This window comes from Narcine bancroftii, chromosome 3 (genome assembly GCF_036971445.1).
Source record: "Narcine bancroftii isolate sNarBan1 chromosome 3, sNarBan1.hap1, whole genome shotgun sequence".
NCBI classification, from domain to species: domain Eukaryota; kingdom Metazoa; phylum Chordata; class Chondrichthyes; order Torpediniformes; family Narcinidae; genus Narcine; species Narcine bancroftii.
The window spans coordinates 166,069,945-166,097,563 of record NC_091471.1 but is presented as its reverse complement, the minus strand read 5'-3'; the positions used below and the strand labels follow the sequence as shown (position 1 = coordinate 166,097,563).

General features: G+C 42.0%; 1 protein-coding gene across 6 annotated transcripts in view; it reads right to left on the bottom strand.

Moving 5' to 3' along the window:
• fam13a (family with sequence similarity 13 member A) overlaps positions 1–27,619 on the bottom strand; it is a 249,002-nt gene that overhangs the window by 187,666 nt on the left and 33,717 nt on the right. For all 6 annotated transcript variants that reach the window (XR_011353902.1, XM_069925726.1, XM_069925725.1 and 3 more), the window contains exons 3-4: positions 25,282–25,491; positions 6,132–6,303 (exon numbers count right to left, since the gene is read on the bottom strand). Coding sequence is in view for 5 of the 6 variants with exons in the window: in XM_069925726.1 (XP_069781827.1) it covers positions 6,132–6,303; positions 25,282–25,491 (382 nt within the window). In the remaining variant the exon portion in view is untranslated. The remainder of the gene's footprint in view (positions 1–6,131; positions 6,304–25,281; positions 25,492–27,619) is intronic.

The following is a 27,619-nucleotide window of genomic DNA, read 5'->3' as shown; positions in this document are numbered from 1 at the left end:
CAGGCCCTTCTGACCCATTATCCCCATGCTGCTCATATCCTCCAAATGACCTAAAACCCCCACACATTTTTGAAGGGTAGGAGGAAACTGGATGAAACCCATGCAGAAATGAGAAGAACGTACAAAATTCCTTACAGACTGCGCGGGATTTGAACTTGGGAGGCTGGCACTGTAACAGCACTGTGCTGACCACTATGCTAACCTTGCTGCCCTAACTGTTCCCATCAACATTTCCCATGCTTTATCATTCATTGAAATACCAAGGGCTACATATGACATTGGCTTGGCTTCGCGGACGAAGATTTATGGAGGGGGTAAATGTCCACGTCAGCTGCAGGCTCATTTGTGGCTGACAAGTCCGATGCGGGACAGGCAGACACGGTTGCAGCGGTTGCAGGGGAAAATTGGTTGGTTGGGGTTGGGTGTTGGGTTTTTCCTCCTTTGCCTTTTGTCAGTGAGGTGGGCTCTGCCCATGTAGCCAACAAAAAGGCAGGCATAGTTGGGGCCCATGTGGGTACCCATGGCTACCCCTTTAACCTGGAGAAAGTGTGATGAGTCAAAGGAGAAATTATTGAGGGTGAGGACAAGTTCTGACAGTCGGAGGAAGGGTGGTGGTGGAGGGGGATTGGTGGGTCTATTGTCTAGAAAGAGACAAAGGGCTTTGATACATTCAGTATGGGGGGGTGGAGGTATATAGGGATTGGAAATCCATGGTAAACATGAGGCAACTGTGAGGCGCCAAGATGCACGGTTTGAGGCGATATCAGCCCACTGGCGGTGGTCAATGTGGCAGGGCACCAAGAGATTTCTTTAGGCAGTCCTTGTACCTCTTCTTTGGTGCACCTCTGTCATGGTGGCCAGTGGAGAGCTCGCCATATAACACGATCTTGGGAAGGCGATGGTCCTCCATTCTAGAGACATGACCCACCCAGCGCAGCTGGATCTTCAGCAGCGTGGACTCGATGCTGTCGACCCTCTGCTATCTCGAGTACTTTGACGTTAGGGATGAAAGCGCTCCAATGGATGTGAGGATGGAGCGGAGACAACGGCTGGTGGAAGCGTTCTAGGAGCCGTAGGTGATGCCGGTAGAGGACCCATGATTCGGAGCCGAACAGGAGTGTGGGTATGACAAAGGCTCTGTATACGCTTATCTTTGTGAGGTTTTTCAGTTGGTTGTTTTTCCAGACTCTTTTGTGTAGTCTTCCAAAGGCGCTATTTGCCTTGGCGAGTCTGTTGTCTATCTCGTTGTCGATCCTTGCATCTGATGAAATGGTGCAGCCCGAGATAGGTAAACTGGTTGACCGTTTTGAGTTTTGTGTGCCCGATGGAGATGTGGGGGGGGCTGGTAGTCATGGTGGGGAGCTGGCTGATGGAGGACCTCAGTTTTCTTCAGGCTGACTTCCAGGCCAAACATTTTGGCAGTTTCCGCAAAACAGGACGTCAAGCGCTGAAGAGCTGGCTACATATAGCAGCTAAGTAAGCTACAAACCTGCATGCCCTTGGGTCATGCGAAGAAACTGCAGTCATACATGCAGAGTCCAGCTCACACCAGCCATCAGGATTGAACCTTTGGGCAACTAAGGCAAGAGTGCTATTTGTGAGGCACTAGCACAACTGCCTGCCTCACTGTGTTAATAAGTAAGTGCATTAGCTTTAAAGCAAGTGATCATCATGGAAACAGAGCCAAGCTACCATCACATAACACCTTCAGGTTTAAGAACAGTTTCTTTCCAACAGTTCTCAGATTCTTGAACCTCCCTTTTATTAATCATAGGTAAAGAAAGTAAAACTTGAAAGTCTGCAAACGCCGTAGTTGAAGTAAAAAAAATGCTGGAGAAACCCAGCAGTTCAGTCTTCTTCTTCTTCTTTGGCTTGGCTTCGCGGACGAAGATTTATGGAGGGGTATGTCCACGTCTGCTGCAGGCTCGTTGGTGACTGACAAGTCCGATGCAGGACAGGCAGGCACGGTGTTGCAGCGGTTGCAAGGGAAAATTGGTTGGTTGGGGTTGGGTGTTGGGATTTTCCTCCTTTGTCTTTTGTTAGTGGAGGTGGGCTCTGCGGTCTTCTTCAAAGGAGGTTGCTGCCCGCTGAACTGTGAGGCGCCGAGATGCATAGTTGGAGGCGATATCAGCCCACTGGCGGTGGTCAATGTGGCAGGCACCAAGAAACCCAGCAGTTCAAACAGTATAGCAAAGATAAAAATACATAACAGATGTTTTTGGCTTGAGCCCTTCATCAAGTATGAAAAAATGTCGACAGGCATACAAATAAAAGGTGGGGGGGGGGGGGAAGGAACATGGTCCCAAAAGTAGGAGGTAATAGGTGAAGAAGGGAGGGAGGACAAAGCAGCAAGCAAGAGGAGGAGGGATGGGAAGGTGAATAGAGAGGGAAAGGGTGTAGAGCTGAGGGAAAGAAGACGGGGAAGGGAAGAGAAGTGGGGGTAGGGAGATCAGGTTAGTAGAAATTGGAAAAATCTAGGTTAATGCCATCTAGCTGGAGAGTGCCCAGACAGAAAATCAGGTGTTGTTCCTCCAACTTACACGTGGTCTTGTTGGGATAGTACATGAGGCCATGGATAGACGTGTGAGTATGGGAGTGTGACATAGAACTGAAATGGTTGACCACTGGAAGGTCTCCGTCACTGGTGTGGACAGAGCAAATTAATCAGACTGTTCTGACACCACAAAAGGACTGTTGGCACTATTGCAAGTCACTTTTTGTTTTGCACAGAGACTACAATCAATATTATTTCAAAATATGTCTGGGGTCAGCAGGTACCATATTATAAACACTCTCTGCCTGAAAAAGTTTGCCTATTAAGAGACATAAAGCCAAGCAGCATAGAAAGAAACTCTGTTGCAACTCATTAATGTTCAGGAATGAGCAAAAGGTCAGATTTAGGCAGATATTTTGGTGAGTCAGGGTTAAAGGTCATCCATAACCCAGGACACCTATTTCACATGCCTTCCCTTATCCATCATGCCACGAAAGGCAGGTTTCACAAATTCTTTGTATTGTCATGCCCATAAAAAAAACGCATTAAAAGCCTGATTTTCTGTCTAGTCCAATTTGAGCTGAAACCCCTATCCCGTTGTTCATGGCGAGAGATTCAGTCAGCAGCGTAAAAGAAAGCATCATGTTATAAATTTATCGCTCTTTTGGTTTGCTAAATATTACTCTGTCATTTATTCTTCTTTGAAACTCTACCCATTCTCCAGTTCAGAATTTGGCAAAATGGAATGAGATAAATAAATTGATTTATCCAATCTGCATCATCAACTTATTCAGTATCACTTCTCACTCATGCAGCCTCCACTTACCATTACAAAGTACACCCAATCACAAAGGTTTCAATAGGCAATATCTCGAGTCCTCGCAAAAGAAATTGTGTGAAATTGATATTGATTCAATATTTTTAAAACTGTCATCAATTTCATAAATATTGTCGGCTTTGAAATTAGCATATTAGTTACCATGAAAAGCAATCTGTGCTCTTCTGTCTTTCCCCCCCTCCCTCAGTCTTGGCGATCATCTCTGTTCCTTGTTGCTGTATCTTGCTCGAGTTTCTCTTTCTGTCTTGTATTTTATCTGTGGTTTGCATTTGCTCTCCCTAACCCCCTTGCCTTTGCACTAAGCTGGTTGCTTGAATTTTGACTCTCTGACCTTGTACCTCGACACTTTTGCCTTGTATTCTGACTTCCCTTCTGATTTTATACTTGAAATTTGACTCGTGTTTGTGCATTGTTTCTCGTGTCTTGTGCTTCTCTGCGATTTGTACAAAGCTATCGCCTCTTGCTTACTGGCCTGCACTGGTCTCTGATTAAACATCATCTGGATTTTAAAATTCTATGTCTTGATTTCGAGTCCCTCCATGTCCCCATCTTGGTCCACATCATGGCCATCATCCCATCCTGGTAATGCTCCCACATATTTGCAAACCCCATTTTTTGCCCTTTGAGCATCCGTGAATTCAATCACTCCCTCACGGAAAGCTGGTCTGTCATGTGTCAAGATCCTGAGCTCTGTTGTCTATCCCCCTAAAACTTGCCATTTTAACTTCACTTTCTTTGAACTGATACTTTTGATCACCTATTTGGCCACCTGTGCCAATATCTATTTGTGCAAGTTGGTGCCAAATTTTGGCCGATAACACTCTTGTAAAAGACTCTAGGATATTTTATACAAGGGAATGTAAAGTTTTATTGCAGTGTCTCCTAGTTTTGAGATGTTGTAGAGATCAGTAGACATTTCTAGAACACCCCAAGGTGCAATGAAAAAATGGCCTTCCCTTGATAAATTTCAGAAGCTTGATATTTCATGGTTTCAACATCCCAAAGACAACTGTGTTGAGCACAACATTCAAAGAACTTCTATACTTATCATTATAACCTTTGTGATTCCCTTCTCAACAAACATCTTATCTTTTTTTCTTCTGTAGATAAACCAATGAGAGATGTGAACCATTTAATCTCCATTGTTACCTCTGCACTATGTGCATTCATTCTCCTGATAACTGTTTTACCCTGTTTTCATTAATACTATGCCACTCATTGTGCTGAGCACATTCCTTCCAAAGTTCATCTTTTCTGATTCTTCCTCCTACAAAATCAGGTCTTGTTCTCTATTTCCACATTATAAAGCTGCAACAATAATATAGATGAGCATATATCCTTAGATATTACATAATTCCAACTTTAAATTAAATGCTCCATTGATTACATAGTTGGTTCTATGGGATACAAATCCACCTTTCCTCATTGTCTTCCCTTTCCAAGGTGCACAACTGCATTGCTTTGACTTCAGATGTGATGCCTTGAACATTTTCAAATTGGAATCCATTGGCCATTGACAATTCCACTGGTGTGTCTGGAAACTTATTACTCTTCCCTCCAAGAGTCAGTCGGCCTTTTCCAAAGACTGAAATCATTAGAAAAGTTAAGTGAAACATTGAGATGTTTCACTCAGCAGATCAGACAGCATTTGTGAAAGGAAAATAGCATTAATATTTCAGGTCTAGGGCACTTTGTTAGGGCATTTTGCACCCGAAAGTGCCTCCCCCCCCCCATAGATGCTGCATGACCTGCTAAATATTTCCTGCATTTTTTGTTTATAAATTCAACCTGTGAGTGTGCTTGATGCACTGAATGTGACAGTTGTGTTCAATTTTGTGCTCATATTTGGCTCCATGGAAATCAATGGAGATGATATTTTGAAGTGAGGTTCGATTACATTCTTGTGCAACAAGATGAACTTCTGCATTTTATAAGAAAAATAAACTTTTCCATCTTTTATGATTTAAAAAAAATTGTCAGCATGCTTGCCGTAGCAGTTAGCGCAACACCTTTTCAGTACAAGTGAATCCCACACTGTCTGTAAGGAATTTGTACATTCTCCCTGTGTCTATTTTCCCTGGGGGCTCCAGTTTCCTCCCACCATTCAAAACGTACCAGGGCTGTAGGTCAATCAGGTGTATATTGGGCAGCACGGGCTCATAGGCTGAAATGGCCTGTTACTGTGCTGTATGTTTAAATTTAAATTTAAAAAAATATCCAGGAAGAAAGCCAGGATAAATACTTGCAGAAGTCAACCTACCATTGGCTCCTCATGATATAAATATTGATGATTATAAAAGTTGGTAAATCTATTTTTCCAAGGATTCAAGTTGCCATCATTGGTTACACACACCTGATTTTGAAATTTCACATCTTTGCATAAGAAATAGGAGCAGGAGTCGGCCATCTGACCTGTCGAGCCTGCTCTGCCTTTCAATAGGATCATATTGCTCCAGCTACCTGCCCGTTCCCCATCACCTTTAATTCCCTTACTATGCAAAAATGTCATCAATATATTTAACGAGGTAGCCTCTACTGCTTCCTAGGGCAGAGAATTATACCGATTCACTGCTTTATGGGAAAAGTAGTTCCTCTTCATCTCTCTCCTACTTCCCCAACTCTTGAGACTATGTCCATAGATGTTAAATCATGGAAATAAGAATAAACAATGGTTGTCTAACAATTGCCAGCTATTGAGACTAATCAAAAAGTAACCTTTAATAATTTAAGTTGTATTTCTTCTGTAATCAAAACAATGAACAGGAATCTTTTAAAACAAAAGTTTTCCACTGGACTTACTGAAATACATTTGGGCCAAAGACTGTGGCAAGGTTGGAAATGGTCATCCGATTACTCCTCTGGTCTGCAGCAACCAGAGTGAGAAAATGGCACAGAAACTTCAGCAGACAGTAATTAACTTCTGGGAGCTGCTTCAGGAGTTCTTGTAACTCTTCTCGATTTCCGCTGTGATCTGAAACACAAAAGAGAAAACACATTCTTTGAGCTGCAGTAAAGAGTAAAATGATATACTCTTTCTCTGAATCCCTGCAGATATTGTCCTGTTAAAAGTCCTATCTGGCTCCCCCTTGAACACACCATCATTCTTTTCCAATACTGTCCCATATTTCCATTTTGAGTAAAATTACTGGGACCATGCTTTGCTGATTAAAATCCCTTGCATTTGGATTGCTTGACCTTTGCAGAAAGGTCAGACAGACCATTTCTCCCAGCTCTTTCTCGCATAATAATTATCCTTCGTGCAAGCCTCCATTTTCATTACTTTATCTGATGCTTTACAATTTTTTTCATGTTCACACAAGGTCTGAAAATGCTTCCCATCCAATACAGCTCAGTCACTGTTGTAATGTGTGGAAACGTGGCACAGAAGCAGCATGCAACAGAGACCAGTTAAAAGACTATTTACATCTTTTTCATGTTAAGTAGAATTAGTTTATTGTCATATACATCATATTAATTCTTATTTCCTGCAGGAGTTGGTATGAGCTCAACATGTAATCCAGCACTGAAATTCTTATTTCCTGCAGGAAAAAAAAGAGACTGGTTAAAAAAAAATTATGAATCACCTTAATTGAATTTAAAAGATAATAAATACATAAATATTCACAGTGAGCAAAATGTACAAAATATAACTTGCAATAGAACAGACAATCCTTTTATGATGTAATATCTGATCTGGCAGTAGAGTCAGCTCCAGCTATCTGCCTGTTCCCCACATCCTTAATTCCCTTACTGTGCAAAAATGTCATCAATATATTTAATGAAATAGCTGCTACTGCTTCCTTGGACAGAGAATTATACAAATTCACTACTCTATGGGAAAAGCAGTTCCTCTTCATCCCTGTCAAGGGGAAATTCAAGAGGCTGATAACTGTTGGGGGTGGGCGGGGGGGGAATGTTCTTGAACCTAGAGGTGCTGGTCTTCATGCTTCTGACCTTCTGCCTGAAGGTAGCAGTGAGAAGAGATTGTGACCAGGGTGACAGGGGTTCTTTACGATGTTGGCTGCTTTCTTGAGGTATCACCTCACATAAATGGATTCAAAAGATGGGAGGCGGGAGCCTGTGATGAACCTAGCAAATCTGTGATGATTTGACAATGCTGAAAATAGCAGAATATTCCTATGTAACACTTGAAAGGAAACTGTTCACCTCATGGGATTTCTTTCATGGAAACAGGAAATGCTTAACATTCACAGCGGGTACAGCAGTGACTGTGGAAATTCCAGGGCTGGGCATTCAGTAAGAGTTGGATTAGAGCCTAATGCGAAATGCTGTAAGACATGTTCCACATGGAAGTGTTTATTTCCTGGCCACTCCTTCATCCAAACCTAACCCCACTCCACACAACCCCTTCACCTCCCATAATCACCAACACCACACTAATGACTGTTATCTTTGTTTTGGAACAGACCACAAAGTAAAATAGCCCCTGGTGAAGGAGTTAGGGACATACATTGGGGTAGAAATTTATCCTGTGCTAATCCCTAGATGTAAATGCTGCTAAGTGTTGTAGCTAAGCACACTTGGTGGAAGAGCTCAACAGGTCAAGTAGCATCAGTGGGAGATAAAGAATGGTTGATGTTTTGGGCCAGAACCTTTTGAAAACACAGAGGGAGCCAATGTAAAGACGCAAGGGTGGGAGAAGCAGGACAGGGACTGACGTGAGATTGATGGAGCAAGGAGAGATGAAGCATGATGAACAGAGGCAGAAGACTGGCAGGTGCCAAAGTGAGGGAGAGCCAAGAAATAGATAAAAGGGTCAGGTGGATGAACCGAAGGGGGCTTCATCTGGTCTCACTTTATACCAGCATGGTCGCCTTCTCTTATTAGATTTCACAATGCCATCTTTCGTCTTCTAATAACCCACTCCATCCTGTATGACTCATCTTTCTCTAGGCAAGGAGGAGGTGGAGGGCATGCATCAACACGGTTAAAAACACTATTTCCTGCAGCAACCAGGCACCTGAAGGAAACTCACAACAGAGATATCATTGCTGCTCTTGCAATGTACCAACTGATCGTTTTACTGTAATACTATACTCTGCAATTGTGCTCTTGATCTTTTTCTTTGACCTGTTTTTGCATGTTATCATTGACTTGCTAAGCTGCTCGCAAAAGAGCCTGTCTCGCTGTCCCATGGAGAGTCCAACAATAAACTTGAACTTGGAGAGAAATGGTCAATGTTCTGGGTTGAGATCCTTTGTCAAGACTGAAGTGGGAAGGAGAGATTGTAAGCAGAAATAATAGTGGGGAATCTGGATTCTTTCCTTTCCAGGTTCTTCATGACATTTTCAATGTGAAAGGAAGATTTTTCACTTGTAAAGCACCTTTTACAAACTCAGGACAGCCAAAATGCTTAATGACCAATTAGTAAAATATTGTCACAGTGGTGATGTATTAAAACCGGTAAAGCAAGCCTCTTCAAACAGCAGTGTTCTAACCAGATAATGACAGCCTTCTTCTTTGAAGAAAATTATTCTAAAGGGGCAGGAAACCATTTGGCTGATCAAGACTATGTCAGAACCAGAAGTTGGTATGAGCTCAACATGTAATCCTGTATGCTTTTTGTCTTTGTATGTGATGTTAAACCAAGACCATTTTTCTGTGCTTGGGTAACATAGGGTGGCAGCAAAACAAAAAAAAAACGGTCATTTATTTAATTGCGGCTTGTGGGATCTTGCTGTGTAGAAAATGTAGAAGACGATAGAAGGCATTGATCTTGTGGATGGCCAGAGTTGAAATGGCTAACATGAGGGGTCACAATTTTAAGGTGCTTGGGTTTTGTAGCTGGGAAATTCGTGGCATTTGTTAGGGTATTAGGTCAGCACAACACTGTAGGCCGGAGGGCCTGTACTATGCTGTAGATTTCTATGTTGGATGTACTTAATTTACTGCAAATTGCTTTTGGACTTTACAAACCTGTAAAAGGTTAAACAACAATGCAATTTATTCTTTTAAGTTGTATCTGCATTAGGCATCACAAATGTAAAAGGTTAGCTCATGTACAAACACCTCAGAATAAACAAAGTACTCAAAAAACATCATCCTCCAAGTTTACCCTGCTTTGCAATCTTCACACAGTCCACTTGGATTGCATGATATGTGGTAGAGTCTACAGAGTTACTCCACACCACATCCTATCACTGCAGAACAACTTTTTGATTCAAGTTCATAGCACAGGAAGTAAAACACAAAAATTTGTAGGCAAATCTCATAGCACAGGAAGACTGTGAGGAAAATAATGGAATATTGGGAGATACTGCAATGGAGTCACTTTCACAAGAAGCTCAATTTGAAAGACAACGTGCCGTCATTATTCAGTAACAGATACATCAGAACCCACAGGAAAGCAGATGGGGAGAAAGAGCTGCCGGGGATTTCTTCCCGTCTAAAAATCATCACTCATTAAACACATTCTACAGAAGAAATTCCAAAAAGAAAATACTGGATATACACTTACGATCATGAAACATTTCAGTTAACTTTGGAATGGCCTGTCAGATGTAGAGTGACTATATCTTCACTCCCTAGGTTGCTGCCTGACATACGCATTGCCTGTTTTATTTCAATACCCAACTGTGCTGGAGAAACTCAGCAGGCCAACCACCATTCATAGGAAGTAAAGAGTAGCCAACATTAAGGGCCTGGGCCTTTTGTTAGAATGCTGTGTGACCTGCTGAATTTCTCCAAGACATTTGTGTACAGGTAGTCCCCGACTTACAACCTATGCAACTTACAACCATCCGCATACGACCGAAATTTTAAAGAAATATATATTAAAAAATGTACACAGTTTATGTTGTATTTTATAAACTATAACAGGGATACAGGGCATGTAAGTGCCAAAATATGCCTACTTACCTTGTTAGCTGGTGTTCCAGGGTCCCGGGGCTTGGCGCGGCCATCTTGATTCCTGTGTAAATGTGCAGGACTTCGGTTGGCGCATGCACAGGAGGTTCGCGTATTGAAGTTAAGTTGGCGCATACATGAGAATTAAGGATGTGATTTCAATATCATCAGGGCACTTAACTCTCACACATGCACCAACCGAACTTCAGTTCAGGAATCCACTGAAGGTTCGTGCATGCACAGAAGAATCAAGATCCCCTTGCTCAGCCCCGGGACCCCAGAAAGCCGACTAACAAGGTAAACATGGACTAGAACGTGGAAAGATTCGCCAAGGTTTATCAACAAATTAAGGAAGCTTTAAGTTGTTATCGTCAAATGTAAGATGAAAAAAAGATTTAATTTAAAAGTTTGCATTAAGACTTCAGTACTCCACATGCATGGGCACAATTCTGACTTGCGTCCATTCTGAGATTCGACTGACTCTTCGCTCCCCATTACAGTCGTAAGTCAGGGGCTACCTGTATTGCACTCAACCAAAGCATCTGCAAGCTTTCTTGTATGTCCCCTGTTTTATTTTAGGTTTGCAGTATCTGTTGTATTTTGCTTTAGACACTTTGGAAAATGCCTGATTAAAGTCAGAGCAGGAAACCTTGATGATATCATCTGGGCAGGGATTGAGCAGTGCTCATAGCCTAAGAGAAACACAAAGACTGCAAATCTGAAATTGTGAGGAAACAACAAAATACAGGTCAGACAGCATCTATGGGTAGAAATGGTCAGTTAATATTTGAGTTCCTGGCAATTCTTTGATGCTCATTTTTCACAGCCATTCTGATGCAGAACAACTTTCACAATCAAATTCACAAAACTGATGATGACGAGATTTATTGCCAAACTTGTAAGTACAAAGTACAGGTGCACTGAAATGCTTCCTTGCTCAGTCACACAAGTACCCAAGATACACCAAATACAATACTGTACACACCAATGCAACACTATACTGTGGTGGCACGGTTAGCACTATGCCATTACAGTGTCAGTGTCCCGCATTCAAATCCGGCGCTGTCAGGAGTTTTTACATTCTCCCCATGACACGTATGGGTTTTCTCCAGGTGTTCCAGTTTTCTCCACCCTCCAAAGCAAATGATGGTGGGAGGATAATTGGGTGTAATCAGGTGGCACGGGTTTCAATAGGCTGGAAGGGCAGTCGACTGAGCTGTGGCTTTAAAATTTGAAATAAAAAAAAATAATTAAATGCCCAATTGCCAAAGATGGTTGGAAGGCATAGTAAAAATGATGGAAAACTGGGTGATTCTGCAATGAATCACATTCACAATAAGTTTGGTTTGAAAGACAAAGTAGCATCATCTTTCATCAAAAGATAGATTTTGATGTGGTGCAGAATAAAACTTTGGCTTTGTTATTGACTGGGCATGGTGTAGCATTTCAAACAAAGACAAAACATGGAATATCACAAAGGCAATAATTAATTATTTGTCATTTACCAAACATCTTTTCGTGTGCCTTTACAGGCCAAACAAAGAAAAACATTATTTTTGTATTTTGTGTACATAACAAATCTTAAATCTTGCCTTGAGACACACTTATCATCTGATTTGATGCCAAGTGCTCCTGGATATAAAACACACCAGACCCTAGACATTCATCTGGTGGAATGGATTCATTTCAATGTCCATGTGACAGTAACTTCTGCCTCTCAAATTTTATGAAGCACAAGTCAAAATATGTTCTCCCTCCAAGACAAAATTGTGCACAATTTACACACTCAGAACAATGACAGTTCAATAATCATCACATCTGGTTGAGTCGTGAAGGCATCAACTGGCTAGGTTTTCTAAAAATCTAACATTGTTATGATGGGCAGAATGGCCTTCTTCTAGGGAATCTGAGATTGGAACTGCAGTTATATAACCAGCTGCTGATCACAAACAGTTGAGTTGTGTAGAAAATGTTTTCATTTGTAGTTGTGGAAGGGTCTGTACCAGCAAAGGTCAGACCAAAGAGGAAATTGTTTTGGAGAAAGCCTGGTTAGACCATGCCAAAACTCTACCTTGGCTGATATTGACAGCAGTTAATCCCACTAGAAAGAAGGCTGCCAAAAGGATTTTCCCCCTCTCATTAAAGAAACCTTGCAGAGAAAATCCTAAAGGAGAACCCACTAGAAAAAAAGTCATGCCAGAAATACTCAAAAGATCATGAAACATTTCAGATTGCTTTTGAACTACCTATCCGTTGCAAAATTCACACTGCATCATTCTCATAATTGCTGCCTTCGAGAATATATTTTACAATAACATACTATACCAGTAGTGGGTAAATTATTGGAGGGTGTTCTGAAAGATTGGATATACAAGTATTTGGACAGCCAAGGGCTGATAAAGGATCATCAGCATGGCTTTGTGCATGGTAGGTCATGTTTAATAAATCTTGGTTTTTTTTTTAGGAGGTTACCAAGAAAATAGATAAAGGAAAGTAGATAAAATGGATGTTGTCGACGTGGACTTTAGTAAGGTCTTTGGCAAGGTCCCACATGGAAGGTTAGTTCAGAAGGTTCAGACACTAGGTATCCATGCAGAGGTTGTAAACTGGATTTGAAATTGGCTGAAAGGGAGTGATAGTGGATGATGCTTCTCAGACTGGAGGTCTGTGATTAGTGGTGTTCCTCAGGGATTGCTGCTGGGACCATTGTTGTTTCTTGTCTATTGCAATGATCTGGTTGATCATGTTGCAAATGGAACTAGCAAGTTTACTGATGACTCTAGGATTGGAGGTGTTGTGGACAGCCAGGAAGGCTTTCATAGCTTGCCGAGGGATCTGGACCAACAGGAACAATGGGCCAGCAAGTGGCAGATGGAATTTAATGCAGACAGATGGGAGGTGTTACATTTTGGAAGGACAAACCAAGGTAGAACATACACAGTGAATGAGAGTGTAGAGAAGCAAAGAAATCTTGGAATACAGATACATAATTCCCTGAAAGTGGCTTCAGGTAAGCAATGTTATAAAGAAAGCTTTTAGCATCTTGGCCTTCATAAATCAAAGTATTGAGTACAGGAGTTGGGGTGTTATGGTAAGGTTGTAGAAGACATTGATGAGGCCAAATTTGAAGTATTGTGTGCCGTTCTAGTCACCAAACTATTGGAAGGATGTGTAAGATTGAGAGAGTGCAGAGAAGATTTACGAGGCTGTTGCTGGGTCTTCAGGAGTTGAGTTACAGGGAACTTTATTCCTTAGACCTTAGAAGAATGAAGGGAGATTTGATAGAGGTTTACAAAATTATGAGTAGGCTTTTTCCACTGAAATTAGGGAAGATAAATACAAGAGGACATGGCTTTAAAGGTGAAAGGTTTAGGGGGAACTTCTTCACTCAGAGAGTGGTGGGAGTGTGGAACGAGTGGTGGGTGCAGGTTTACTCATAGGTTCTAAGAATAAATTGGATAGATACATGGATAGGAGAAGTCTGTAGGGTTATGGAATGTCAGTCAGACTAGCTGGATGTTTTGGCACAGACTAGAAGGGCTGAAGGGTCTATTTTCTGTGCTGTAGTGTTCCATGGTTCTATAACTGAGGTCACTGCCTGATCAAGCAATTTCATTGACAAAATTTACAGCACACACCAAAAAATCCTGATATCATTTTATTGTCAAATAAAATACATTATGGACATGCAATTCTGTATTGTACAATTAAGATAATTTCTTTATCTAAATTACTTCTGATTTGCTGTTAGATCAAATCTGGGTTCATCAAATTTCCCCAAACCTTGCCAGATATGCCAGTGGAGTGGAAATAGCCATCCTGCCAGATCAATCTTCACCACACAGTAAATCAGAGAGGAAGTAGGCTGACTTCCAATGGAATTCTTTATTTTGATATCCCTGATGTATAAATACAGACAACCTTCCCTTCAACAATTCCCAGAATAACTGGAGACTCACTGTTGAGCATTTCAAAGATAAGCTTTTGATTTTAATTTGTCTCAGTACAATTGTTGCTTACTGCACTGATTAGTTATTCAATACCCTCGTGTACAAGGTCACTCAATGAGCTTTTTTGGCACCAACAGGTCAACACAACAATGCTTTGCCAAACACAATCTGCTGAGGGAACTCAGTGGGGTGAGCAGCATCAATGGGAGAAAAAGAGTGGTGGCTATTTCAAACTGAAACTCTTCACCATGGGCTGAGGAAAATTACTACAGAAACCCCCCTCCCCTCTGGTTCCTTCTCCTCCCTTCTAGCCCCATCTTCCCACTTTCTCCTTCCCACCCCCATTCCCTTTGGCCCCATCTTCTCTCTCTTTATACCACCATTCTTGCCTTCTGGACATCAAGATCCAGTGCTGGGAACCCCACCCCACCCTGCATAGTTCATTGTCCTCCCCTTTGCTTTTCTTGCCTCCCTCTCTCTCTCCCCCCCCCCCCCCCCCCCCTTTGTTGGCATCTGTCACTCCTCTGCCTCTCTCCATTATGTTTCACTTCTACCTGGTCCACTCATCTTGTGTGAGGCTTCTCACCCTGCCCTCTTTAATCTGGGTTCCAAACTAAATTTCCTCAATCCAGATAAAGTTTCAGCTCGTAAAAATGACCATTGTTCTTCTCCCACTGATACTGCTCAACCTGCTGAGTTCCTCCAACAGCGTGTGCTTGGCCTCAGATTTCAGCATCTGCAGTCTTGCTTGTATCTCTAGTGGAGAACAAGGTGGAAGATAAAACAAGGGTCACGAGAGAAGAAATAATTTAGCAAAGCTGATTTATTTCTCCAGCCCACCACTCATAAAATAAATTTGTCCTCCTCTATATCAACATTGATCAACTGCAGATTATCGAGCACTTCACCTAGAACCTGCCCTCTGTCCTAGTTGTCAGCCATATTAATTCCTCTCACCATTTCCACGTAGATCTGTTGTCCTTGGCTTCATCCATTGCCAGGATGGGGCCAAACATTGAGGAACAATGTATCAAGTTCTGCCAAGGTGCCCAAAACCCACGAACTGTGAAATTTCAAGTTTTGGTTTCAGGTGACCCTGCCCACTTTTCTCTCAACCCTTTCATCCCCCCTCCCCCATCTGTCTCTCCACCTCTCACACCTTGACATCATCTCTTGGCCCCTCCCACCTCCCACCCACTTTTTATCCTCGATTATCTTCTCAACTTAGTCTCAAATAGAGTCCAGACCCAAACGACTGATCACCTCTCCTGCCTGTCCCGTTGAGTCTCTCCAGCAGCTCATTGCTTGCTTAAGATTCCAGCATCTGCAAATTCTTATGTTTCTCCTTTGGAATGGACCCTGGATTCCCATTCCAGTGCTTGAAAAATATTGAAGTTGTGAGCAGTCTGCTGGAGTTCATGTATGGACCCAAAATGGAAAAGCCAATCTTGTCAGCTTCATGCTATTTTGAAGTCTGTTTTGTTGAAGGGTTGGGAATTTTACAGCCAAACCCTTACATAGAACAGCTAGGAGCCTCGTGCTCAGGGTTCCAGCATCATAGCTTGTCATCAATGTCCAAGATATCCCCTAATTCCTCATCCTGTCCAATGTGCACTGTGTAAACTAGATTCTGGTTGAAGAAAAAAAAAACTCTTCCTCAGATTCCCTCATATCCCTTCCCTTAAATATGCCATCTGGGTACTGCTATCTCTGCTGTGCAGAGGGGATTTCTTACGATCATGCTGTCCTTAATTTTGTAGATCTCAATCAGGTCCCCACTCAGTTTTCTCTGAGAGCTTTTTTTTTGCCTTGTTTGCTTTCTGTTTTCAAGTGTCTAGTTTATTGTCATTTGATTGCTCAAGTACAACCCAACGAAATAGCGTTCTCCAGTCCTCGGCGCAAATCACGCGAACACACAACTAGACAAACACACATACAGACAATACATATGCAGTATTCACACATAAAAATAATAAATAAATATTATTTCTTAAATATGAGAGCCTTGGATGGTTAGTGTGAGCAGCTCCTTTGATTGTTCACCATTCTCATTGCCCATGGGAAGAAACTGTTCCTCAGCCTGGTGGTGCTGGCTCTGATATGCCTGTATCTCCTTCCTGAAGGGAGCAGCTGAAAGATGATGTATGTGGGTTGGAAGGGATCCTCAATGATTTTGCATGCCATCTTCAAAAATCTTTTGGTAGATCACATTGATGGGGCAGGGGGGTGGGAAAGAGGGAGGCTCCAGTAGTCTTTTCTGCCACTCTTCTGGTCAAGGGGGTTGACCTCCAATCCATTTCTCTGAAGCAACTATACCACACTGTGATGGAGCCAGCCAGGACATTTTCGATAAAGCTCCTGTAGAAATAATGCTGGCTGATAGCCTTTCCCTCTTCAGTCTTCTCAGGAAGTGGAGTCGCTGTTGCACCTTCCTGATGAGTGAGAAGATGGATGAGTGAGAAGATGTGTGTCCATGATATTTCAATAGTTAAGCGAAATCCAAGGAAATTGGTGGCCTCCACTCTCTTCACTACAGAGTTAATGATATGTAGTGGAAGGTGCTCAATCCTGGTACTCCTGAAGTCCATGATCATCTCCTTAGTCTTGTCCACATTCAGACTCAGGTTGATACTCTCACACCATATCACAAAATCTTCCACCTCTTCTCTGTTGTGCAACTCATCATTATTGTTGATGAGGCCAACTATGGTTGTATCATCTGCAAACGTGATGACCCTGTTGGTGCAGGATCTGGCAATGCAGTCGTGTGTCAGTAGCAAAACAGACGGAGTACACAGCCTTGAGTTTTGATTCTATAAGCCAGCCAAGGGATCTGGACAACACTGCAGATAACAGAATTTCCCACAATGCCTTTGCAATGAGTCATCTCCCACCAGCCCCAGGAATTGAAGAATTCCCTCCAATCTGGGGCTCCAGAGTTTGCTCCATTCTCAGAATCCCAAGAATTTTCTTTTCCTCTCACATTTCTTTCCATGACTCATCTGGATGTACCACAAAACTCTGCACATCACTTACCACTTTTGACCATGATTATGGCAATAATTACCCTGAACAAATTGATGTGAAATACATTCCACACACAGCACAATGCTCATGAGTTTATCTGAGGTTTAATTAGTAATGTGACAAACATTGTTGGGTGATCAAATGTCCTGCATTCTTTACGCAGCACCTACATTCCTCTTACTTCAACAGAAAAAAATGTCTAAATTTTCAACATTCTCACTTCTGGAGAAACAAAACTCTTAAAATAACCTTTGGTATGATTTCTGGAGAGGCTCCATTCCACCCCAGGGCTGGAAACAGAACAGAGACCAATTGCAAGCTCACTATTCTGTCCAGTAAGATCATAGCTAATCTGATCTTGAGCACAACTTCACATTCTTCCGGTTTCCCTCAACACCCCTACTTAAAATCTGTCTAACTTGGCCTTTGATATATTCTATTGCTCCATATCCATGCCTCTCTGCATTGAATTCCAACAATTCATGACCTTCTGAGAGAAAAATATCCTCTTCATCTCGTTATTAATTAAGAAATTACTTTCCCTGAGACTACTGCACTTGGTTGTAGATTTGAAAACAAGGGAATATCTTTCAGATCTTTCCTGTCATCCAACTTAAATCTCATAGGTTCACCTCTCAGTCTTCTAAATGTGTTGGTTCAGTCTCCTCGCTCTTTCCTCTTTACCCCAGAGATCAACACAGTGCATCTTCACTGAAAAGACCCCAATGGAACTCTATCTCTCTTTTCCTTATCAATTCAGGCTAGCTGCAAATCAATAGGTACAAATCTTTCAACATCTTTAAGGAGCCATGGCTTCAAGAGGAGGTCGTCTCTTTTGCCTGGATGGGACATGGCGACCCACATCTCCAAAAAAAATCCTTTATAACAATTGACCCTCCATCTCACCTGAAACCCTGGCAATTTTGCTGACCAGCTGCAACATGGTCTGGTATGGGAACACCAAATCCCTGAGCATAAAACCCTCCAAAAGATAGTGGACACAACCCAAGACATCACAGGCCAAACCCTCCCCACTACTGAGTACATCTACCGGGAACGCTGCCGATGGAGGGCAACAGCAATCATCAAAGACTCACACCACCCAGCACACAATCTATTCTCGATGCTGTCATTAGGAAAGAGGCATAGGTGCCACAACACTCATTTTTTTCCCTACCAATTAGTGGTAATTCTGCCATGTTCACAGGAAAAAGGAATCTCAGGGTTGTATGTGATGTCATGTATGCACTCTGACAATAAATATGAAATCTGAAACAGAGACCAAAGAAAAGATCTGGAAAAGATTAGACTTTTTTTTTCTGTTTCTTGATCTATCCAATGGTCCATGAGCAAACCTAGGAGTGTGTGGTGTCCAAGCATTGTAACAAGTTTGTAAAACATAAACCAAAGTGAAGCAGAACAAATTACAAATGTGAAGACATGAAAATGATAGGGTTGTGTCTGCAGATAACACAGGAACTATACTGCCCAAAAACTAGCTGCTTGGGAAATATTTGGCATTTAACTGATGAGTCTCTGGAAAGGAAGCAACTGTTAAGATTAAAAAAATTTTGCCAGCAAAGGGAACAGAAATAGCCAAGGCAACAATCAAGTTCCAACAAGTTTTTTTTAAACTGGCCACGGAAGAATCTAATCTTGTGTCACAAGCAAGTGACTAATATCTTGCAGTTTGCAGTTATTGAGGAGAGATGGCACTTAGTCTCAGATGACTCAAGGAACTTAATGTCAGGGTGTTCACCACAGATGGACAATCTCCCATCGTGTGCTACAGTATCTATGCATAAGGAGGAGATTCTCATTTGTTCCAGGAGGTGCATTTTTTCTGGGCAGAAATCCATATTTCCATTGCCTTATTGTTGTCATAAGCTGCTTTGAAAATAAATGACAAATTTTAATACAACATTTTTAGTTCAGGCATTTCTGTTATCTTTTAAGCTTTCAGGAAGTTATCTAACAATATGGAGCACCACATATAACTTGCTTCAGAAGTATGCACAGATCTGAGGGTTTTTTGATATTGTGCAGCTTCTCCCTTGAATTTTTCACTTTTTGTTTCAAGGGATGATGCTCCAGTTTTCCAATAATCCATCAGTGTAATAATAATTGGAAATACTGTAAGTACTAAGAAGGTCATGGTATCTGTTGAGAGAGGAACAGAATCAATGCTTCACCAGGCTTCTGTTTCTCCCTCCGAGAATCCTGCCTGACCTACTGAGTATTTCCACTTCTTTGGAATTTCTGATTTCCAGAATATGCTATATTTTTACTTTTCAACCTTAGTGTGTGAATTTTTTTTAATTGATTTTATTCTTAAATGGCCTAGAACACCAGAACCAGGACCAAGATTAGGCCATCTGGCCCATCAATCCTGCTCCACCATTCAATAAGATCATGGCTGATCTGATCATCGACTCAACTCCACTTACCTGTCTGTTCCTCATATCCATTAATTCCTTTTTTTTTTTAAATGTAAAAATCTATCTAACTGAACTTTAAGTAAGTTTAATGAAGTAGCCTCAACTGCTTCCCTGGGAAGAGAATTCCAGATTCACTACTCTCTGGGAAAAACAGCTTTTCCTCATCTCCGTCTTACATCTTCTCCCCTGAATCTTGAGGCTGTGTCCCCTAGTTCTGATCTCACCTACCAGTGAAAACAATTTTCCTGCCTCGATCCTATTTATCTCTTTCATAATTTTATATGTTTCCATAAGATTTCCTCTCATTCTTCTGAATTTGAGTGAGTATAATCCCAGGTGATTTAGTTTCTCCTCATAGGTCAACCCCCTCATCTCCGGGATCAACCTGGTGAACCTCCTCTGGACTGCCTCCAAGACCAGTATATATTTCCTCAAGAATGGAGACCAGAACTGTACACAGTACTCCAGGTACGGCCTCACCAGTACCTCGTATCGTTGCAGCATGACCTCCCTGCTCTTGAATTCAATTCCTCTAGTGATGAAGGCCAACATTCTATTTACCTTCTTAATAAGCTGTTGTACCTACAACCAAACTTTTTGCCATTCATGCACAAGCACTCCCAAGTCCTTCTGCACAACAGCATGCTGTAGTTTTTCACCATTTAAATAATAATCTGCTCTTCTATTTTTCTGCCTAAGTGGATGACCTCGCATTAACACTGAATGTATACCTTAAATGGACGGGAGGGGGGTGGTGGGAGGGGTGGGTTGGGAGGGGGGGGGGGGAGAAAATGGCACTGTATATGTGTGAAAAGGAAAAAGTGTGTACCATGGTTAATGTGATTTATGGTGTGAAAAATAAAAAATTGAAAAAAAACAAAAAAAAAACACTGTACTCCATCCGCCAGACCTTTGCCCACTCACCTAACTTAACTATATTCTTCCGCAGCCTCTCCACCTCCTTTGTAGAATTTGCTTTTCCACTCAATTTAGTATCATTTTTAAATTATGCAACTCATCCAATGTTGAACCCCTCCCAAATTGAAGAATTTTATTTCCTGCGTCTGTCTTATCACATCTCTTTCATGTTTACATCACTGAAATAAAAGCCACACTGATAGAGTTATCACTCTTAATTTAACCTTTTATTTGCTGGTATTATTTTGGTTAATGAGCACTGTCCCTTTTTCAAGACAAGAGAATACCTTGTTAGATGCAAGGTTCAGAATTGAGCTTTGAACTCAGATCAATTCAAAATGCTTCTATAACATTGACATGAATTCTAAGTCTGGTTAGCATTCCTGAATCCAGCTAATGCTTTACAGATTCAAACTTTAATTGGATTGGAATTCCAACCCAATCAATACTTTTGGCTGATGCCTCTGTAGTAACCCCCCCCATGATTGAGTCCAGTGGTGGTGCACTGGATTCTGTGTGACCTGTTGCATGAACTTTCCACCTGATCATTCCTGATAGGAATGGTTGACAAAAGCCCCTTTCATTTGGATGCAGTTGCCAAGACTGAGCAAAACAGTTTGTGTATTTTAGTTCATCGTAAAAACTTTAACCAATTTACTGATTTTTATTGTTTAATTAATTAGCCTATTTAAACTGTTCATTGATCATTACACCTTTGAGGCAGGATCTCTAACAACAATGAGCCTGAGTATAGTGTTATTACGTGTGTAAATTAGAACTACATCTTTCAGCATTCAATGTGTGCAATTGAGCGGAACTGGAAGTGACACATGACGATGACGAGGGTTGTTGATTGAAGCAGCTCAAGGAAAACAAAGTTGGTTAAGTGTCAAACCCACGTAAAGTCGTTCTTCTTGAAAGAGCAAGCATAACATGGCATCAGAAGTGGGATACGAACCCACGGCTCCAATTGGAGGCCAGAGCTTAAATCTGGTAACGTTTCTGCTCACTACATTATTTGTTGCAGTTTCTGTTCAGCAAGTTTCAGACGCTCCTGCAACTGTCTATTTTTGTCTTCTAGCTGGCCTAAGAAGGCATCCTTATTTGCCACCTCATTTTCCAGTTTGTCATTCATGTCATGTCATGAGGTTGTTTCTCTCTGTACATTAAGGTATCACTTCTCCAATGTAGTTATTCCTCTTTCCATGAGTGTTGTGTGCTTATCTTTGGTCTGTGAAGCCATTATAAAAACATTTTTTCACCAGGTCGAGCTCTTCACGTGCACGCAGTAGCTGTGACTTTAGATGCCGCCTTTGCGTTTGAAGGTCACCATACAGCCATCTTTTCCTGGAATGTCCTCTCCAGTGTAGCCTGTCACTTTTAATTTTACAGGATAAATCTTGCTCTTTTCGGTGACGATCTTGTAATTGTCCATAGATATTGCCTATGCTCTGGTGTTGAGCTTAAATGGAATTACTGTCTCATTCCGAGTCACTGGAACAATCCATTCCATTTTACCAGCAGCAACAATCTGTAGTGAATCTATGAAGACTCCTTCATTTCTTCATCTAATGTGTGCACCTTTCTCTCGGCATCCCACAATTTGCAAAATGAGTCTTCTTCCCACATTTATTGCAAGACTTTCCATAGGCAGGACACATCTTTGGAATATGTCTATCTCCGCACCTGCTGCATTTGCTGTTTGAGCCTTTCTCTTTGCCTCATTGTCGCCTTGGGAAACTCCTGGTGCTCTGCTTTTCTGTTTTCACCACATGCACTGTTGTGTCTATCCTGTGCAGCTCCTTAACTGTTGTGTCTATCTCGTGCAGCTCCTTAGCTTGTGCTCGTGTGGTCTCTGGTGCCCGACACATTTTCACAGCCTTTTCCAGAGTCAAATCTTTTTCACAGTCTAAGTCCATTACCTGGGATTTTGCAAACTATTCTGTCTTTGAGTGAATTTTTCATATCTCTAAATTCACAGGACTTACTCAGTGTGTGTAGCTTGGCTAAGTATTGGTCAAAGCTCATACTTTGTTTCTGATCACAGGAGGAAAAACTTGAATCTCTCAAATGCAATGTTTTACTTGGATTACTCCTCAAATTCTGTCATCAGAGTGTCCAACATGAAAGTTGTCTCATCAAATTGATAACTGTTATAGATATTCAAGGCATCTTCACCCATCATGTGCAGAAATAGAGACGCTTTCTATTTTCCATCGGCCTCTCCCATTCCATCAGCTTCTAAATAAATGCTGGATAAATGTTTCCAGTTATTGGCTAGATCGCCAGTAGACTGCATTGGGGTAGGAGGACTTAACTTATCCATGCTTACAAACTATTGTCTTCTCTTACTCACTCAGACTCTTCTAACTCCATAACATATGGAAGGGAGATAGAGTTTGGTGCCAAGAGAACAAACTGTCCCTCAATATCAGCAAGACCAGGGTTGATTATAGATGTCTGAAAGAGGACTGAAGCTCACTCCCAATCTCCATCAATGGTAATGAGATGAAGATAGTAGATAGTATTTCTTGGGATAAACACTCATTGATGCAATGGCCGAGAAAGTGCACCAGCATCTCTACATTCACCATCCTCTGTGTAAAAAAAGTTATCCTTTGGGTTCCTGTTAAATCTCTCCTGTCTCACCTTAAACGTATTTGCTCTGGTTCCTGATTTCGCTATTGTGCATTAAACCAATCTATTCCTCTCATATTTTGTACACCTCTATGAGATCACCCCTCATTCACCTGCACTCCAAGCCCTAACCAGTTCAACCTCTCCAAATAGCATGGCAACATCTTTGTAAATCTTCTCTGCGCTCTCTCCAGCCTGACATCATCTTTTCTGTAGCTTGGTGACCGAAACTGAATGCAACAACCCAAATAGGCCTCACACACATTCCCTGATCTTGTAGGCCTGGGGCGGGCAATCTACGGCCAATTTATCTGTCCCATTTACCCAATCCAAAAGTACCATGTACACCCAGCCTGCCGATACAAGAAGTGCAAAAAAGTAAAATTCACATCATTTTGATTCAAATTTGCGTCAAATTTGCATCGCGTCAAGTCAAATCCGCATCATAACAAATCGTGTTGCGTCAAATCAGAGTCTGTTTGCCAGTACATACATGTGTGAGCAACTGTTCTCAAAAATGAAGTATACCAAGAACCACTTGAGAACAAATATGAAAATTTCCCACTGATTGAGCTGCTCTGTTTTGGGGTTAGTTATTTTGTTTTCTTTGTGACTAATTTTTCTCTTTTTCGACTAAAGTTTTTTAAAATTGTGTTATTTTAATGACTAACTTGTGATTTTTAGTGACCTGACCTGAAACACATCATTGTAGTTTTTTGGTAGGAATACGGTTGATCTCATTGCTTGAACTTTTTCTGTGGATTGTTTTTTTTTGATAAATTATCATCATTTATGTTTACAGATTGTACATGATGCACTTCAAGTAGAGACAATTGAAAACTTAAATTATATAATGTCAGTGTTTCAGCATTTATTTCATTTATGGTAGCATCAGCGTGGCCTGCCATTCAACCACTGACACACCATCTGGCCCACACATGGTAAAAGGTTGCCTGTCCCTGTTGCAGTCATTCACTCAGGGCACTTCTGTGGAGAGAGAAACATTTCAGATCAAGGCTTTTCAGTGCAGTTTCCAGAATATTAACTTGAAAGGTTAACTCTCTTTTTCTCTCCACAGATGCTGCCTGACCAGCTGGCATTTACAGCTTTTTCTGTGCTGTGAAAATTCCCAGCTGCAAGAATGACTGACCTTCTGCAGAATCCAAACGCCCCCAATGTTACATGTCTTTGTGTATAAAGTTAAGTGAGGGCAATGAGGACATTCATATGGAAGGGATGGCAAAGGTTAATGTGACTCGAGGAAGGATCAGAGGGTAATTCAGAAGATGCTTCACAACCAAAATGGCAGTGAGGTCATGGGGTCATTGAGCAGAGATACAGGCCCTTTGATCCACCAAGTCCATCAATCCAATTTACCAATATTTGGTCTGTCACCATGCCCCCTCCCCTCAGACAGTATGAGGTATGATACTCTCTAAGGGTGATGGGCGCAGGAATCCCAACTAATTTTAGAATGTTTGTGGATGATCATGATGTACACATTATTGACTGAGAGTTGAGAAGTTTGTTTTGGTCTCTTTTTGGACAGCATGGATGTGATAGGCCAAATAGCCTCGTTCTCCACCACTAGCTCCCATGATGAAAGTCATTGTCAGGAAACTCTTTGAAAGCATTACCTTTAAGAAGGCAGCTCACATCATATAAATCCACATCACTCTAGCCATACACTCATCTCTCTGTTACTTGCAGGCAGAAGGTACAAAGACCTGACCTCCAGCAACTCGACATTCAACATTTTTGACAGCAGCTGACAGGCTTCCAAGCCTTCCTGTATCAATGGAACCAGAATATTGCTGGCAAACCACCAAAGATCAGGTGTATCAGATGTACTACTGACAAAACATTTTGTTTTAAACTCTCAGCTCACTGTGAATATTTATTATTTCTTTTCTCTTCCTTTTATATTTATTATATCTTTTTTTCCAATTTGTGGTATCTTAATTAAACTTACTAAGTTAAAGTATGTTTTATGAAACTGGGAAGCTGCAATAAGGGAGAATTTCATTGCATCTGTACTTGTACTCATCCACATAACAATAAGCTCTCATTCGGTCAACATCCAGAGTAGCTTCTGTAAGACATGGGACTCACCCTGATAGAGCCCCATGAATTGGGAGTGCAGCCGGGAGACGATCAGGGCGTCTGGGAGCTCCCTCAGAAACAGCTTGAGGAGACTGGCAACTGAGCAGACGTCTGCTTCCTGGGCGAGGTCAGGCATATGTCCACAGTCGTAACTCTGCCGCAGACGTTCCACCACCTTCACATTTCCATTCACCCGGAAGAGACCTTCTTGGTCCAGCCCTGCCAAAGAGAGGTCATCATGAGTTCTGCCATCATTACTGGTTGTCAATCATTTTCAACTAATGTCCATCAAACTTATTCTTTATGGTCTGTCCTTACACTCTCAGTTGTTGATCATTTTAGTTCCTTTTCAAATTCCTACACTGACCTGTCTGATTTTGACCTCCTCCACTGCAAGGGTGACACCCAATGCAGAATAGAAGAACAGTTTTTATTCTATCTACGTAGTTAATGGCCCAAAAGCATCAACAGTGAATTCCAAGGTTTCAAGTTACCTGCGCCCTACTCAGACCCTTTCTCTCTGGGAGAGAGCATGCAAAACCCAAGAGTATGTGGTTTCTGCACCACCACAGTGCAAGATGTCTCTGCAGAGCCTCAGAGCATGAACCTCTGTGCTGTCCCATAATGTCCCAACACATGGGTGTTTGTGTGGTGCAGAGCCCAGTAAAAGTACCAGTGTTGCCCAGAATTGAAGCCCCTTGTCCAACATTAACAGCCTGGTCTGTATCAATGAAGCATCCCAGTTAGACGATGCGCTACTTTCCTTCGCAATCTGTCTTGCAGATTGACAACCTGGATTATCCTCAGATATCAGGAGCAGGTGTTGTTCTGTCTGAAGTAAAGTCCAATGCTAACTCTAAAACAGCCATGTGGTGGAAATTATAGGATTCTAGTATCTGGGTAGTAAATTCAACTTGCCCATCATCTGCCTGGAGATGCCAGTGCCTGGAGTTTGTGAGACTTTGGGCAATGGCTGGGATCAGGTGAGGGTGGGGGGGAGGGGGTTGTTGTGCTGTTGAAATATGGCACTGCACCCCCCTCTACTGGTAGCCACCAGGATGACATTTACAGACATCAGAGGTACTATCTGAGTGACCACTTACAATTCAGACCATGGCTCACAGCACAAAAGTGTCGCTGTACAAACAAGATGATGCAATGTCCTTACTGTTAGTCAGCGAGCTCCCCTCAACCTCAAGATGCCAAATTATGTCAATATTTCAGTCCTGTTGCAAAAGGCAAAACCTATTTACCAGGAGAGGGTTGAACCTGCTGTGAGTTCCACCAATGGTGACTTTACACATGTATGCATGGCAATGGCCAAATGACTACAGTGTCAGTGAGTGTGGACAATGACCAAAAGCATGGCGACGGCATCAGAGAGTGGCGAGTGGGGACCACGACAGTTTATATACCTCCACAAGGTCTCCTGACAAAAGCCTCCTGTTTCTTGACTTAAGCCTCAAGGTCTCTCATCATGCCGGATTCTCTCACCTCATTTGCTTTGCCCATCACCGTAACAAGAACATTCTGGACCTGAACTTTCCTAACTCTCTTTTAAAAGCGACTTGTCAGACATCCTGCTACCTGCAAAAATTCTCTCCCAATCAAACTTTGCATGTTTCAGTCTCATGCCATCAAAATTAGAATTGGTGCAATTTAGGACTTCAATTTTTTTTCCATAACTATCTTGAAACAGAAATGTGGTCACTCGTCCCACACTGACACTTTTCACTTCTGTATATATATATATATATATATATATATATTCTTTTTTATATATAGGGAACAAATGGTGACGTTGTTGGAGCTGCTGTAACTGCAGCACAACTGCTGGTGAGGAACAGCAGAGAGCAGGGATCAGAAATACAGTGCTCCCGCAGGGTCCAATCACACAGTCGGACTGCCCTCCAGAGCAGCACAGGCTTTAAACGGCACTTTTATTTAAAAATTCTGTGACTGCAGGGTCAAGATGGCGGTGCCTATGGTTGGCAGCAGCCATGAGAGGTTGCAGATACTAGGGAAGCAGAGGACTGGCACAGGGGGCACCAGAAAATGGGAAGAACACCCTCCCCCCCCTCCATTTGAGAAGGAGAACCAGAGGAGATGACCTACATGTCAATGACCACGGCAGCAGACCAGAGAGGGGTTCTGCGGCTGAAGAGCGCACAGGCAGTGGGCTGCTGGTGATTGAGGTGAGGAACCCACATAGGCTGCGTGTGACTGAGGTTGAGGGCTTCATACCAGGCAGCGGACTGAAGACTGGCTGAGCGGGTGCCAGGTGTTAGAGCATGGACGTGAGAGGATATCGAAAGTTCGGATCTGGAGCTCAGGCTGCTAATGGTTT